Source organism: Glycine soja, chromosome 14 (assembly GCF_004193775.1).
Source record: "Glycine soja cultivar W05 chromosome 14, ASM419377v2, whole genome shotgun sequence".
NCBI classification, from domain to species: domain Eukaryota; kingdom Viridiplantae; phylum Streptophyta; class Magnoliopsida; order Fabales; family Fabaceae; genus Glycine; species Glycine soja.
This window is the reverse complement of record NC_041015.1, coordinates 19,190,503-19,205,103: the sequence shown is the minus strand read 5'-3', so window position 1 is coordinate 19,205,103 and position 14,601 is coordinate 19,190,503. Positions and strand designations below refer to the sequence as shown.

General features: G+C 41.4%; 1 protein-coding gene across 1 annotated transcript; it reads left to right on the top strand.

The window, feature by feature from the left end:
- The first annotated feature begins 5,144 nt into the window (after positions 1–5,144).
- LOC114383899 lies at positions 5,145–9,150 on the top strand. The gene is made up of 4 exons (XM_028343609.1): positions 5,145–5,366; positions 5,463–6,293; positions 6,423–6,896; positions 8,998–9,150. The coding sequence occupies exons 1-4, from the start codon at positions 5,145–5,147 to the stop codon at positions 9,148–9,150; spliced, it is 1,680 nt and encodes a 559-aa protein (XP_028199410.1).
- The last annotated feature ends 5,451 nt before the right edge of the window (positions 9,151–14,601 follow it).

The window sequence follows — 14,601 nt, the reverse complement described above, 5'->3', positions numbered from 1 at the left end:
TTTTGTTTCTCAAGTCATATTGGGACGCACCTAGTTGCTCATGATCATGGGAATTTAAATAAAACGAGCACAAGCTCGGAAGGTAGTCATACCTCACAAAATATATGTATGCGTGTTTAGGTAGTGAAAAATACCTTAGATATGCATGTATGTAATTTAGGTAGCAAACAACTACCTCACAAAATATATATGTATGTTTAGGTAGCAAGATACCTTAGATATGCATGTATGTAGCAAAAAGATACCTCACAAAATACATATATGTATGTTTAGGTAGCAAGATACCTTGGATATGCATGTATATAGAAAAATACCTCATGAAAAAAAAGGGAAAAAAACAAAAATCAAAATAAAAAAGAAAAAATGAACTGAAAAGAAGAGAGCAAGTAAGGAAAGAAGAGAGCAAGTAAGAAAAAAAAGAGAAAGTAAGAAAAAGAAAAATAAGTTGTCTAGCTGAAAAAACCAACATGCTTTTGAAAAGAGATGACTTCCAACTTTTCTTTGAAAAATTCACTGATCATAGCTAGTTTTTGAAAAATGTGTGTACACCTGAAGGGTGAATGCTGTGAAAATTTTCCCGGACGCCCGAAATGGACTCGGATGAATGCACAAATTGATTAAAGAACATATTTTGGAAACATTGGGTTGACTAAAATAGAGGAAATGAATCCTGAGCTCTAGCATCACATGACCATAAAAATTTGACACTTGAGCGTCCGCATAGGTGCATGCACGACCAGTTTTGCATAAAGTTTCCAAATCATCATTTTTGCATTTGTGTCATGGAAATAATGTGGGGCATCCCTTTTATCCTTGAACCAAGCCAAACCCTGACATGTATCGTGTCTAGCCATTCTACAAGTCTTGAGCTAAAATCCTGACTCACCATAAACCTTGACCCAGGGTGAGAATGTCAATCCTTACCCTCGGAAGCAAAAATGGAAAAGAAAGGAAATTCCCAATCAAAGAGTGGGAGAAAGCAAAAAGAAAAGAAAGAAAATTCCCAACCAAAGAATGGGAGAAAGTAAAAAAAAGGAAGGAAAGAAAGTTCTTGATCAAAGAAACTAGAAGAAATGTGCAGAAAGGTCTTTTGACCAGACAATATCTGAACAATACAGAATTGTCACTAAATGAACAAAAGGAAGGAAAGGAAACCATGACCTAAAGTGGTCTTCTCCCTTTGATTACCAACCAAAATCCTGTGCGTCGGTGACTTGCTTGCCTCGCGTCAAATAAGAACAGAAAAGGAAAAGGCCAAAAACACCCAAAAGCCGAAAAAAAACCCACTAAAAGAACCCATTCCCAAGGGAAGTCCTATTGATTCATGATCACGCATGTAATTTTTGATTTGATAGGAAATAATTTGCAAAGTCAAGTCATGACATATCTATGGTTCGGAATTAGGATAAAACACTTACCTGTGCGAGATTGATACACTTTGAGTGGATTTCTTCTATTTTTGTCGAACCCAGTGTTTCCTCTAAATGGTCATTTAGAAACGAAATGCTAAACATCCAAAATCTCATTTATGGTTATGAGAAAATTTCATCAGCATACTCTCCTTCCTCGGTAGACGCATTGTTTTTCACTCAAAAAGGCATATGCTGCTCTAATCAGTTGGAATATTTGTCTCTTTGCTAAAGCATGTTTGCATTTTAGTGGAGAAAACACCGAGACTTTTTCAAGTCTCATAAGTTATCCAGAACTACGTAGGTCTGAGTTCCTCGTTGGAGGATACGTAGGAACAAGAGCCTCGCTTTTGTCGACCACACCACCTTTTGTTGTCATGACCCAAGAGCTGGTAGCCCGCGGAGACACCTTACGGTTATCCGCACCTCGTCATTCAGTGACCCCAAGTGTGATTGATGAGCAGAGGCTAATGTGGTCATCTGCGCCCTTTCCGGAGATGTCAGCATCTTCCGGTGGAGACTTTTTCAAGTCTCACAAGTTATCTAGAACTACGTAGGTCTGAGTTCCTCATTGGAGGATACGTAGGAGCAAGAGCCTTGCTTTTGTCGGCCGCCCCACAATCTCTGTCATACTAACCCTGAGGTCATGTGACATGCGGAGACAAAATTTGGTCATTCCGCACCCCTTTGCAATTCAGACACAGTCGTGTTCGATGGCACGCAGAGACAAATTATGGTCATTCTGCACCCTTTTGTCATCCAGAGGCGGCGGGCCCGATGACATGCGGAGACAAAATTTGGTCATTCCGCACCCCTTTGCCATTCAGACACAGTCGTGTCCGATGGCACGCAGAGACAAATTATGGTCATTCTACACCCTTTTGTCATCCAGAGGCGGCGGGCCCGATGACACGCGAAGATTTACATCATCTTCCGCACTTACAAGATCTGTCATACTGACTTTTGAGTCACGCTGACGGGCGGAAATACCCGAGTGGTTATCCGTATAAACATTCTTTTGCTATCTGTAAGACAGAACGCTTGATAGCATGCAGAGACTGACATCGTCTTCTGCACCTTTTGTTCCCTCGGGAATGACAAGCCATTTGCATGCGGAAATTTTATGGTCACCCGCGACTCTCGTCAACCGAGAGGAACAAAATTAGTGTCTTATCTTTACTTTCCTTTTATCTCCAATAAAAGACAAGTAAAGAGGGGCAACTGTCATACCCTAATTTCGTCCGGGGACCTTTGCTTGATGACATGCGACTTTTATTTGGTCCTTGTAAGGTGCTTGGCACCCATCATTAGGCAATTTGTGAAATTCTGGGACGTGCCAGAAAACAAAAGAAAATATTGATGCACAATCCGTAAGGTTCCGTGACACACCGGGAATCAAATGGAAGCATCGTTGCACAATTAGTGAGGTTCCGTAACATTCCGGAAGTCAAAAAAGGGATGATTATGTAATCCACAAGGTTCCGTAACATTACGGAAAGAAAACAAGTATCGTTACGAAATTCGTAAGTTTCCGTAACTTTACGAAAAAAGAATCACCAAAAAAAAGGTAGGGGTGTACTTAGTAAAAATGGGGGTGCAAATAGCAACCAGGCCCACTTGGGCCCTCCAGAAGATTCCTCCAGAAAGCTGTTGCTTCTGGAGGAAGCAACCCTGCTCGCCTGGGCGAGCTGGGCGGCAACCATCTCCCCTATTTTGCTATAAATAGGGGAGGAAGTGAGAAGGAAAAGGGTTCAGCCCCTTAGGCACTTCTCTCTCCTTCGAATTTGCTTGGAAAAATTGTTTCCGTGAAGAAAATCTAAGCCGAGGCGCTTCCGAAACGTTTCCGTAACGTTTTCCATGAAGAATTTCGCAAAGGTTTCGACCGTTCTTCGACGTTCTTCATTCTTTCTTCATCGTTCTTCGATCTTCAACGGGTAAGTACCTCGAACCAAGCTTTTCGATTCATTCTATGTACCCGTGGTGGTCCACATTGTGTTTTGTGTATTTCTATTCTCATTTCATTTACTTTTTATACCCCCTCTTGACGTGCTTAAGCCATTTTACTTAAGTCATTTCTCGCTTAACCTAAAAATAAAATAAATTTCCACCGAACGTTTGAATTGTATTATCCGTTAACTTCGGTTAAAATGAATTCCGACCGTTCGGTCGTGCCGTAACCACGTTGGAAATCAAAAAAGAGGTATAATAATCAAAAAATGTCTTTTAGTAAAAATAAAGCGGAAAATCAATCGGACGTTTTCTCTTTGGGATTTCTCATTCTTAATTGAATTGACTAATAACTAAAGTGAAATTAAGGCTAAAATCAACTCGCCTAGTCAAGCTCGTCCATAAAAATAGGTTTTTGAAGTTTATCATTTCAATTTCTCACTAAGTAAAAATGGATCATTTTCAAGGTCCAACGCCTTAAAATGATCACCTTTTTTAGTAAAAAAGGAATCACTTGATAAAAGAACTACGTAGGTCTGATTTCCTCATCGCAATTGAGGAATACGTAGGAGCAAAGGGAAACACCCTTGTCGACCACAAAAAGAGAAAAATATAAAAAGGGTATAAAGGATATAAAGACATAAAAAGGGAACGTAAAAATCAAAGTCATGTTTGCACATTCGATTAAAGGCTTCCGTCCCTTGGGACGGACGTGTGGGGTGCTAACACCTTCCCCGTGCGTAAATATAACTCCCGAACCTTTCACTTAAAAGTTCGTAGATCGCGTCTTTTCTGGTTTTTCTGACGTTTTCCTCAAATAAACGTTGGTGGCGACTCCGCGCGTATTCCTTTCGTGGAACACGCATCCCACGAGTCACGCCTCGCCCTCCCGCCGAAGGGTAGGTTGCGACAATGGTTCACCCCACTAATCCAAGATCAAGTCCTAGATTCTCCACTAAGTGTGCTTAGGTGTCGTGAGACATGTAAAGCATGAAGGACATGCACAAAGTGTAACTATATGATGTGGCAACGGGGTGTTGCAAGCAAATGCTCACCTCCCCCTTCGGCTGGTCCAAAATTTAATTGGATTGGGCTTCTCCCAATTCAATTAAATTTCTCTCCCAACACACACATCAAATAGTGCACTTAATGGATGTGAAATTACAAAATTACCCCTAATACAAAAACTTTTTAAGGTGCCCTAAAATACAAAGGTTGAAAAATCCTACATTATTAGGGTACCCTCCCTACACTATGGAACCCTAAATACAAGGCCCAAAATTAATGAAACCCTTATCTAATATGTACAAAGATAAGTGGGCTTATACTTAACCCATGGGTCCAAAATCCACCAATGCCTGAAAAACCCCTTATTCTATATATGATTGTGTTGGATGAGTCGATGGGGTGTATGCTGGGACAGCACGATGAGTCCGGGAAGAGGGAATGGGCCGTCTATTACTTAAGCAAGAAGTTCACGGCCTGTGGATGAACTACTCTTTGCTTGAAAGGACATGTTGCGCCTTGGTATGGGCAGCCCACCGTCTAAGGCAATACATGCTGAGCTACACCACTTGGCTGGTATCCAAGATGGACCCAGTCAACTATATTTTTGAAAAGCTCGCTGTCACCGGACGGATCGCTTGGTGGCAGGTTCTGCTGTCAGAGTTCGACATTGTTTATGTCACTCAAAAGGCAATAAAGGGAAGCACCTTGGCAGATTACCTAGCTCAGTAGCCCATCAATGATTACCAACCTATGCATCCGAAGTTCTCATACGAGGACATCATGACCTTGTTCAGGGAGGAGGTGGAGGATAAAGATAAGGACAAATGGATAGTATGGTTCGATGGCGCGTCCAACACACTAGGCCATGGAGTAGGGGCGGTGTTGCTTACCCCCGACGATCAATGCATACCCTTCACGGCTAGGTTGGGCTTTGACTGCACAAATAACATGGCCGAGTATGAGGCATGTGCCCTTGGGATCCAAGCAGCAATCAACTTCAAGGTCAAGCTGCTCAAAGTGTATGGAGACTCAGCCTTGGTGATTCACCAATTGAGAGGAGAATGGGAGACTAGGGATCATAAGTTGATACCCTACCAGGCCTACATCAAGAAGCTGATAGAGTTCTTCGATGACATATCCTTCCACCACATTCCTAGGGAGAAGAATCAAATGGCTAATGCGCTTGCCACTCTAGCATCCATGTTTCAGCTGACTCCGCATGGGGACTTGCCGTACATTGAGTTTAGATGTCGCGGCAAGCCCGCACATTGCTGCGTAATAGAAGAAGGGCAAGATGGTAAACCTTGGTACTTCAACATCAAGCGATACATCAAAGACAAGGAATACCCACAAGGGGCTTCTGACAATGACAAGAGAACATTGAGAAGGTTAGCAACCAGTTTCTTCCTGAGTGGAAGCATTCTATACAAGAGGAACCATGACATGGTTCTGCTCCGATGTATGGATGCCAGGGAGACTGAGCAAATACTGGTGGAAGTTCACGAGGGTTCCTTTGGAGCACACACCAATGGGCATGCTATGGCCCGAAAGATCCTAAGGGCAGGGTATTACTGGCTCACCATGGAAAATGACTGTTGTATCCATGTGAGAAAATGCCACCAGTGCCAGGCATTCACGGATAATGTCAATGCTCCACCCATGCCTTTGAACATCTTGGCAGTGCCTTGGCCATTCTCCATGTGGGGAATAGATGTGATTGGGGCTATTGAGCCCAAGGCTTCGAACAAACATTGCTTCATTTTGGTTGTTATCGACTACTTCACCAAATGGGTTGAAGCTGCTTCATACGCTAGTATGACAATGAGTGTGGTGGTCAGGTTCATCAAGAAGGAGATAATTTGTCGGTATGGGTTACCCAGGAAGATTATCACGGATAATTCCACCAATCTAAACAACAAGATGATGAAGGTCATGTGTGAGGATTTCAAAATCCAACACCATAATTTCACGCCTTACAAGCCCAAGATGAATGGGGCAGTTAAGGCTGCTAAGAAGAACATCAAGAAGATAGTTCAGAAAATGACCGTGTCATAAAAGGATTGGCACGAGATGCTCCATTTCACGCTACATGGTTATCGAACCTCAGTGCGCACATCAATTGGGGCAACTCCTTTCTCCTTGGTATATGGGATGGAGGTCGTGTTTCCGTTTGAAGTAGAGGTCCCTTCTTTAAGAGTTCTGGCTAAGTCAGGGTTGAAAGAGTCAGAATTGGCCCAAGCACACTTTGATCAACTGAATCTTATAGAGGGTAAAAGATTGGCTGCCATGAGCCATGGACGGTTATATCAAAGCCGGGTGAAGAACACTTTCAACAGGAAGGTACGCCCATGCAAGTTCAGCGAAGGGGATCTCATCTTGAAGAAAGTATCCCAAGCTCAGAAGGACCATAGGAGAAAATGGGCTCCAAATTACGAAGGACCATTCGTCATGAAGAAAGCATTTTCGGGAGGAGCATTAGTGCTTGCCAGCATGGATGATGAAGAACTGCCTTCGCCCATGAATTCCAATATCGTAAAACGATATTATGCTTAGTGCTTGGGGTAGCTAGATGAGTCAATACATGATTGTTCTCCAAAGGCTCATTGGGATCTCCAAAGTTTTCCAATCCTTTGCATTTCAACATTAATAAACATTTGGATTGATGATTTGCATTTCAACTTCTTGTGTTGTGTCTTTTTACTTCTTTAGAGTACACACTCTCGATCTTGAATCCAGAGCCATTTGGCTCCATCAATGGGGTGCCATAAGCGTTTAAGTAAAATTGAACATAATAACACTTGTTTAATTGTTGCACTTAAACTTCCTAAGCATAAGCATGCATGCATTTACATCTTGTCATCCTGCGGATCGGAGGGTAAATAAAGATTCAGTTTGAGTAGTGATCAATATCACACCAAATTGGAACAAAGGTAAGTGAAAGGTGATATAGGTATTTTGTGGTTTGTTTCACATTTTACTGCATGATGCCATTTCCTTTAATAAAAAGCTTAGGGGCAGGTATAAGCAGGTGCTAGGCCTATGATCAATCAACCATCATCCCACGTCTGGCTCAAGACGTTAAAGAAGCGCTACTAGGAGGCAGCCTAGTACCTTTAAAATTATTGCTTTATTTATTTGTCTATTATATTTGAATAAGCCTATTTTTTTAATTATTGCGACCATAGGATTTTAAAATATATAAATATGACAAGGGGGGTAATCAAATTTTTGCAAAGAATTTTTTTTAAAAAAAAAAGAAGAAGAAGAATTAGCTCGCCTGGGCAAGCTGGCTCACCTGGGAGAGTATGTATGCATCAAAAGTTTAAAAAAGGGGGGAGGGGTGAAGCTTCATTCACCTCAAAACCTTCCCCCACATTCAAAAAAATGTTGTGCTCACGGGATTCATGAGTTTTATAGCCCTAGGTCTCCATTCTAGCCTTTTTGCTTCCATTTGTTGTGTTTTGGTTCTTCCCTACAAGTAAGTGCACTATCCCTTGATTCTTTGGTTCTCCATTGATTTATTTTAGTGCTCTAGTGGTCTATGTTTGGCAAATTTCTGAGGCCATTCATGTTTGGATTCATGTTTAATTTGTTGAATTGGGGGTTTATAAGGGATGGTCGTAGGCCTAGTGTGAATTTTGAGATGCAAGGGCATGTTGCATTGCCCCCGTTCCTTACTTTTTCATGCCTAAACATGCGCCCACCAAGTGTTCGGTGAAATACCTTAATGGCATTTGCACATGATTTTGTGAAACTTTGCTTGTGGAACGAATTGATGCATGTGTGACTGCCATTTTGAGTGTATGGACAGTTTGTAGAAGCTAGAATAAAGTGCCAAAAATAGGACTTAGGCCTAAGAATCCAAGCTTTTTGGTCTTGAATGTAAAATTGCATAAAAATGAGAACATGTTGGTGAGGTTTCCTTTAGGCTAGCACTTGGTTCGGGCTACATCATGATGAATACTTTGCACCTAGGTAGGAAAATGCCCTTTCAGGAATGAAAAATATATGTGAATAAAATGTGGACATATAGCAAAAAATATATGTATTATATGCTTTTCAAAAAAAATGTGAATAGGTAGGAAAATGCCTTTCAAAGATGTTAATAGTTAGCAAAAATCCTTTGCAAAACAATATGCATGTGAGTAGGTAGCAAAAAGTAATAAAATATATACTTGTGTTGAATAGGTGGCGTACAAAAATACCTTTCAATAAGTGTACCTATGTGAATAGGTAGCATGGGATGTCTTTCAATATACATGTGAGTAGGTAGCAAAAATATATATATGTATGATAGGTAGGTAGCAAAAATGCCTTGCAAAATGTATATATATAGAATCATGAAAATGCCAAAAAATGTGTGTGTGTATGTATGTGTTTATGTAGCATCAAAAAATTCTTTTCAAAAAAGTAGGTATATGTCATAAAATTCCTTTCACCAAGATGTATGTATGTGCATGTATATAGATGTGAGTCATAAAATGGCACACATCAACGCGTAAGTTTTTAATTACACGATGACGTTTGCGTTGTTAGAGGAAGAGTGCAAGGGTGCACCATTTTTGTTTGATTAGCCTTTATTGTGATAAATTGATATTTCTTGTAAACTAACTTTACAAATGTTTCCTTGCAGGAAATGGCTCCAAAGAAGCTCCCAGCCAAGAGATCCAGGAAAGATGCCACTGGAGAGGGTTCCAGTGCGGCCCCACAGGCAGATATGGACTTTGATAGACACAGGTTCTGGAGTGCAGGGCACCAACAACGGTTTGAGGCCATTAATGGCTAGTCGTTCCTCAGAGAGAGGCAAGTCCAGCTGAGGGACAAGGAATATGTTGAGTTTCAAGAGGAGATTGCTCGAAGGCAATGGACCCAGCTCGTATCACCCATGGCTAAGCTCGATCCTAACATAGTCATGGAGTTTTATGCTAACGCCTGGCCTACAGAAGAGGGAGTCAGAGACATGCGCTCCTGGGTGAAGGGCCAGTGGATTCCCTTTGATGAGCATCCCATCAATCAGTTTCTGGGGCATCCACTGGTTTTGGAGGAAGGCCAGCACTGTGAGTTCTCTCATAGGAGGAGTCAGGCCTTCAGCTTCGATGAGGAGGCTATCAGTCAGTTGTTATGCGTTCCAGGGCAGGACTTTGCCTGGAGCATAGCGAGGAGACGGGTGCGGATCATGCGCACTAGCATGACCACCATCACGAAGATCTGGATGATGTTGCTGCTTAGGAACATTCTCCCTAGCGATCATACCTTTAGAGTCAGACCAGTTTCCACTGTTGAATGACCCTAACAAAGCATGCATCTACGTGATCTAGGTAAAGTCATACTAGAATGAAAATCAGATAGCACAGAGAACACACAAAACATCATTAAATAGATAGAAATATATTTACATCAGGTACCTACAGGAAAGATCCAACAGAGGATTTAGCTTTCCATACTAGGAAGCCTTCTTAACAATAAAGAGAAGAACAAGATGAAAGATTGCAAAAATACAAGTGGTGAGGATGTCTCCTTCACCTCTAGGATCTCACAATCACTCACAAACTCATCTCAAGCTCTCAAACTGGCTGCTGCTTCAAGCTCTGGTCTCTGTAGATCTTCACACAGCAAAATCTCTCAAAACTCTTTGAAACTTGGACCTTTCTCTCTCTAGAAACCCTAGACATGCAAAACTCTGAACCGCAGTCCAAACTCTCTTCACAAAATCTGATTTCAGGCTTAAATAGGTGGCCTTGTTCGTGCTCGTGTGCTTAGCGCACGTATGGACCGCTTAGCGCACGTTAGTGATTTTTGGCTTAGCGCGCCTTACTCGCTTAGCGGATGAACTAAAGCGATGTGCTTAGTGAATCTGTACAACTCATCTTCTTCTGGATTCTTCCTCGCGCTTAGCCCAGGAGTGTTGCGCTTAGCAGATGCTCGCTAAGCCAGCAAATTGGCTTAGCGAGAAGGTGAAAACAGCCTTTTCCAAAGCTTGCCTAGTTAACCTAAAATTGAGAGAAAATTATTATTGAACACACAAAATAAAAGTACTAAGTATTTATTACCTATACTTAACAGAAAATACTTATAATCTTACAAAATAACCATAAATTGGGAGAGTTTGATACAATTTATACAAGTTTTATACACAAAAGTTAGTCATTTTCACCGACTAAGAAGTCCCCCAAATTTACAGTTTTGCTTGTCCTCAAGCAAAAAGAGAACAACTCACTTGTCCTCAAGTGACAATGACATGCAGTGACTATGTACAAAGGTGTATGCTACAAAGTGACTGATTGCATGATAAGAGAATGGAGTAAAATGCCCTCATCACTTGTCTTTCACAAGGTATGCAGTTATCCAAAGAGAAGAATAAAATGTAACCTGAACAGATAGATGAAGTTAGGCATAAAACAGATATCAAGGAAAGTAGCTTAAACCACAGTCTCACGGCTACTGTTTCACTCAAGCACAAGTGTTTAAGCTATTCATTAATAACAACTAGCAAGAGGTCCAATCTTTGAATTTCATCTTATGCCATAAAGTCAGAAATGTATAAACAGAATCAGAAGGACTTTCTCAGGTTTGTAGTGGGGCTTGGCTACAAAAATCATTGGTTTTTCTAGGATTCAAAGGCTTAGATTCTAAGAGAGCACAGATCCTTGAATTATCCCAAGGGTCTTGTATTATACAAGTAGCTTTCTCACTATTTTTTCCTCTTAAGTTGCTTTTTACCTTATTGTAACAGCACAATTTATTCTTTTCTTTCTCTTTTTTTTAACATACAACTTATTTGTTGTGTGTGCTGATGCTTAACCTTTTTCTTTTCATTCTAATTGACTTTCCTCCCCCAAATTTAGAGTAAATTTGCCTTGAACCATATGCTCTCCTAAAATCTAAACAAGGTATCAAGAGATAATTATTTAAGTTTAGGGTTCAAATTTTTTACAGTATCATTCAGCTCAAAAAGGGAGCAAAGGATGCAATTATCATTCAAGGTAAGTTGTTTGGTCAAAAGAGCTTGTGTATGTACAATCATGGCCTTCATCATGTCCTCATTTATACATTTCATTCTAAAATTCAGAGATTCATGCAAAGATTATTACTCACAGCTAGTCGTTCACTCCCAGTTTAAGGTCATACTCTCACCGGTTTTGGTTCAAGCTTTTCTTTCACAATCAATCTGTCTACTGACTAACAATTCTAATTGCAAGTTCACATTCTTGTTCTTTCTTTGTCTAACATACACACTTACTCAAACTCATGATAAGAAACACAAACTCCATCACAATCATGCATTCAATTTAAAATAAAAGCATACAACCATTTTCATAAGTCAATAAAAGTGCTTCACTGCTATACCATTAAAAACCAAGTTGAACTATTCAAAATGCTTTAGAATAAGCATACTAACTATTCATAAATAAAACTAACAGTATATGTAGACATAAAGAAAATACTATACAAAAAACCAAAGTTATAATAATAAATCAAAAAGAAAAAGTATCATCAGGAATCAAAATTCCTGTGACTGGTCCTGTGTGTCCTGTGTCTGACCATCCTCCTCATCTGTTAGATGCCATATTGGAGTAGCTGGAAGAAAAGTGTCCAAAGGCAGGACTGGTATGGTCTGGGCCTCATGTATCTCTAAAACAGGAGTGGAAGAGTATGCTGCGTGCTGAGGTGAAGATGGATCCACTCCTGGAAATGCTGCATCAGCTGATGTCGGCATTGGTCCAGGATGATCAGCCTCATTGGATCTCGTCTCTAATCTTCTTTTTGCAAAATCAAAAGCTCCAGGGATGGTGGCTTCAGATGAGTGATCATTTTTTGGTTCTGGCTCATGCTGTTGAGGTGCCTAGGCTGTAAAACTTTCATTATCTCCCACAAAAGAAGGTCGGGCTCCAGGCCAGGCCACCTTCTCAAAGAACTACTCTATACTCATAATTAGCCTCTGTTGAACTAGTTCCTGCAAGCTTTGTATAATGAGAATGTGTCCTTCAAAAAAGCTTTGAAATTTGGCATCTGAAGTCTGAGAGCTCTGGGTAGATAAGTCTGCTAAAGCTGGAAGTGGGGCTAAAGTAGAAGATGCAGGGATGCCAGCTATTGGTGCAAAGAAAGAGGGAACATCAGTTGCTCTGAGCTTGATCTTCCTTGCCTCTGGAAAATTAACTGTTTGGTCATTCGTATTCCAATAGTTCCTTATGATATAAGCTAAGTCAATGGTCAGCCTTAGGTTTTCATAGGAGGTAAGAGCATCAGATCCCACTCCCCTCGATCTACACAAGGCTGTGATTAAAGTTGGGAAGTGTGGCGTCCCTAAATTAATGACTGGTTTGATAGTAATGATTTAAATAACAAAAACCATGGTAATTTTTTTTCTTCTTTTCCCTTTTCATATCTTTCTCGTTTTCACAATAACTAGGTGTAGAAGGAAAATCCTCACTATAAAGTCCTGAATGGCCAGTTCACAACTCTATTCGGAGTCATTTCTTTCTTACCGCTCATAATTGTCTACATTATTTTGCTGTTTCAAAAGGAATAATATACCAGCCATTACTTTAGGTCGTCACGTGAAAATAAAAGGATAAAATACAGTCGATAAACTCTTTTACAAATAAAGTTGCTAATGCTTTCTTTTCAAATAACAAGATTGATCATAAATGCATTCATCATTTAAAGCTGTCCAAAATATGGGAGTTTTACAAAATGCGTAGTGTCATCCAGAGGAAAGGTGTCCACAGTGGTGGCTTCAGCCACATGTATACAATCATCAAATTCCTATACAACAGGTCTACCCATACAAAAACAAAAGAGTAAACCTAACAGTCAGTCCTAGATACACCCACCCTCAAAAAGTATATAAAACTAGTCCATGGAACTGTCCACTATGATGAAGAGCCTCCACTGGTCGCCATCTCTCTCGGGCCACTATCCTCTGTAGAGTCTGCCTCAGATGCCGACATGACTTCCTCGGGAGAATCCACCTCAGGAAGTGGGTCCTCATCGCCCTCTAGAAAGTCAAGATCATCCACAGCAGGCTCAGAAGGTAGCTCCTCGGGATCCTCCTCAGGGTCTTCCTCGGATGATGTCACCTCGATCACTTGGACTGACTCCACTAGACGATATGGTGTAGGCGTGGGTAGTATCCACTCCACAGTGCGCTGAAGCGTACGCGCCGGTTCATCTGGATGCACCAATAAAGTAGCCGTAAATCGAATAGTGCCCCGAAATCGGCACCTCGTGTTGCCTTCGAGGGTCTCCCAAGCTCCCCCTAGGCACTCCATCTCTACTCGATCATGGATTAGCTGCGCCGCCATCATGATCTACAAGGAAGAAAAGAAAGGGGTAGACTCTTTCACAAGAATCTAACTATGCCGCAACACAATGCTTCTCATAACCATTACATGCAAGTAAAAGGGGTATCTTAAGGCTTTTCATCTCTGGTAATTGATTACACAGCCTTGGTAATCGATTACCAGAGGCCAAACTCGAATCACACAGCTTCAGGACATGAAAACCTGAAAAAGGCACTGTGTAATCGATTACACATACCTGGTAATCGATTACCAGTGACCCATTCCTCTGTGTAATCGATTACACAGAATGGTAATCGATTACCAGAGGCCTCTACAACCTGCTGCCTTCAATTCTAAGCCTGGTAATCGATTACACCCCCTTGGTAATCGATTACCAGAAGCCCTCATGGCTTCCTGACCTTGTTTTCAAGCCTGGTAATCGATTACACCCCCTTGGTAATCGATTACCAGAGACCATCTTAGCCTCCTGTCTTCATTTTTAAGCCTTGTAATCGATTACCCACCCTTGGTAATCGATTACCAGAGGCCATAACCCATATATCACACAAGATTCACAGCTGGCCAGCCACCACAAGCCTCCTTGCTTTGTGGTCTTTGTTCCTTTTATCTGTTGACTGCCAGGAGCTCGCCTGCTTAGGTACATCACAGGTTCTCATTGACTGACTATGCCCGGGTTGGGTCGGGATTGGTCAAGCTTGGTTTTGGGCAATAGCACCCCACCTGACGTCCCCAAGGTCTCCTGACCCCCGCGACATATCTCCAGGTACCACTTTGTGGTCAACGAATAAAAGCAGGAAGTTTCACCCTTCTACACTTGCTCATCTCAAGCTTGTAGGATTATGGGGTACCCATCACATGTGGTACTAGGTGGCGGTCGGGCGATGGTGCACAACAAGTTTTCCACCTCCACAAATCGCGCATAAACCCACCAT

Excerpts from the sequence above, each read along its gene's own strand:
- LOC114383899 (XM_028343609.1), top strand. The coding sequence starts at position 5,145 with ATGACCTTGTTCAGGGAGGAGGTGGAGGATAAAGATAAGGACAAATGG. Across the intron at positions 6,294-6,422 it reads TAAACAACAAGATGATGAAG|GATTGGCACGAGATGCTCCA; the intron begins GTCATGTGTGAG and ends GTGTCATAAAAG. Across the intron at positions 6,897-8,997 it reads CGCCCATGAATTCCAATATC|GAAATGGCTCCAAAGAAGCT; the intron begins GTAAAACGATAT and ends GTTTCCTTGCAG.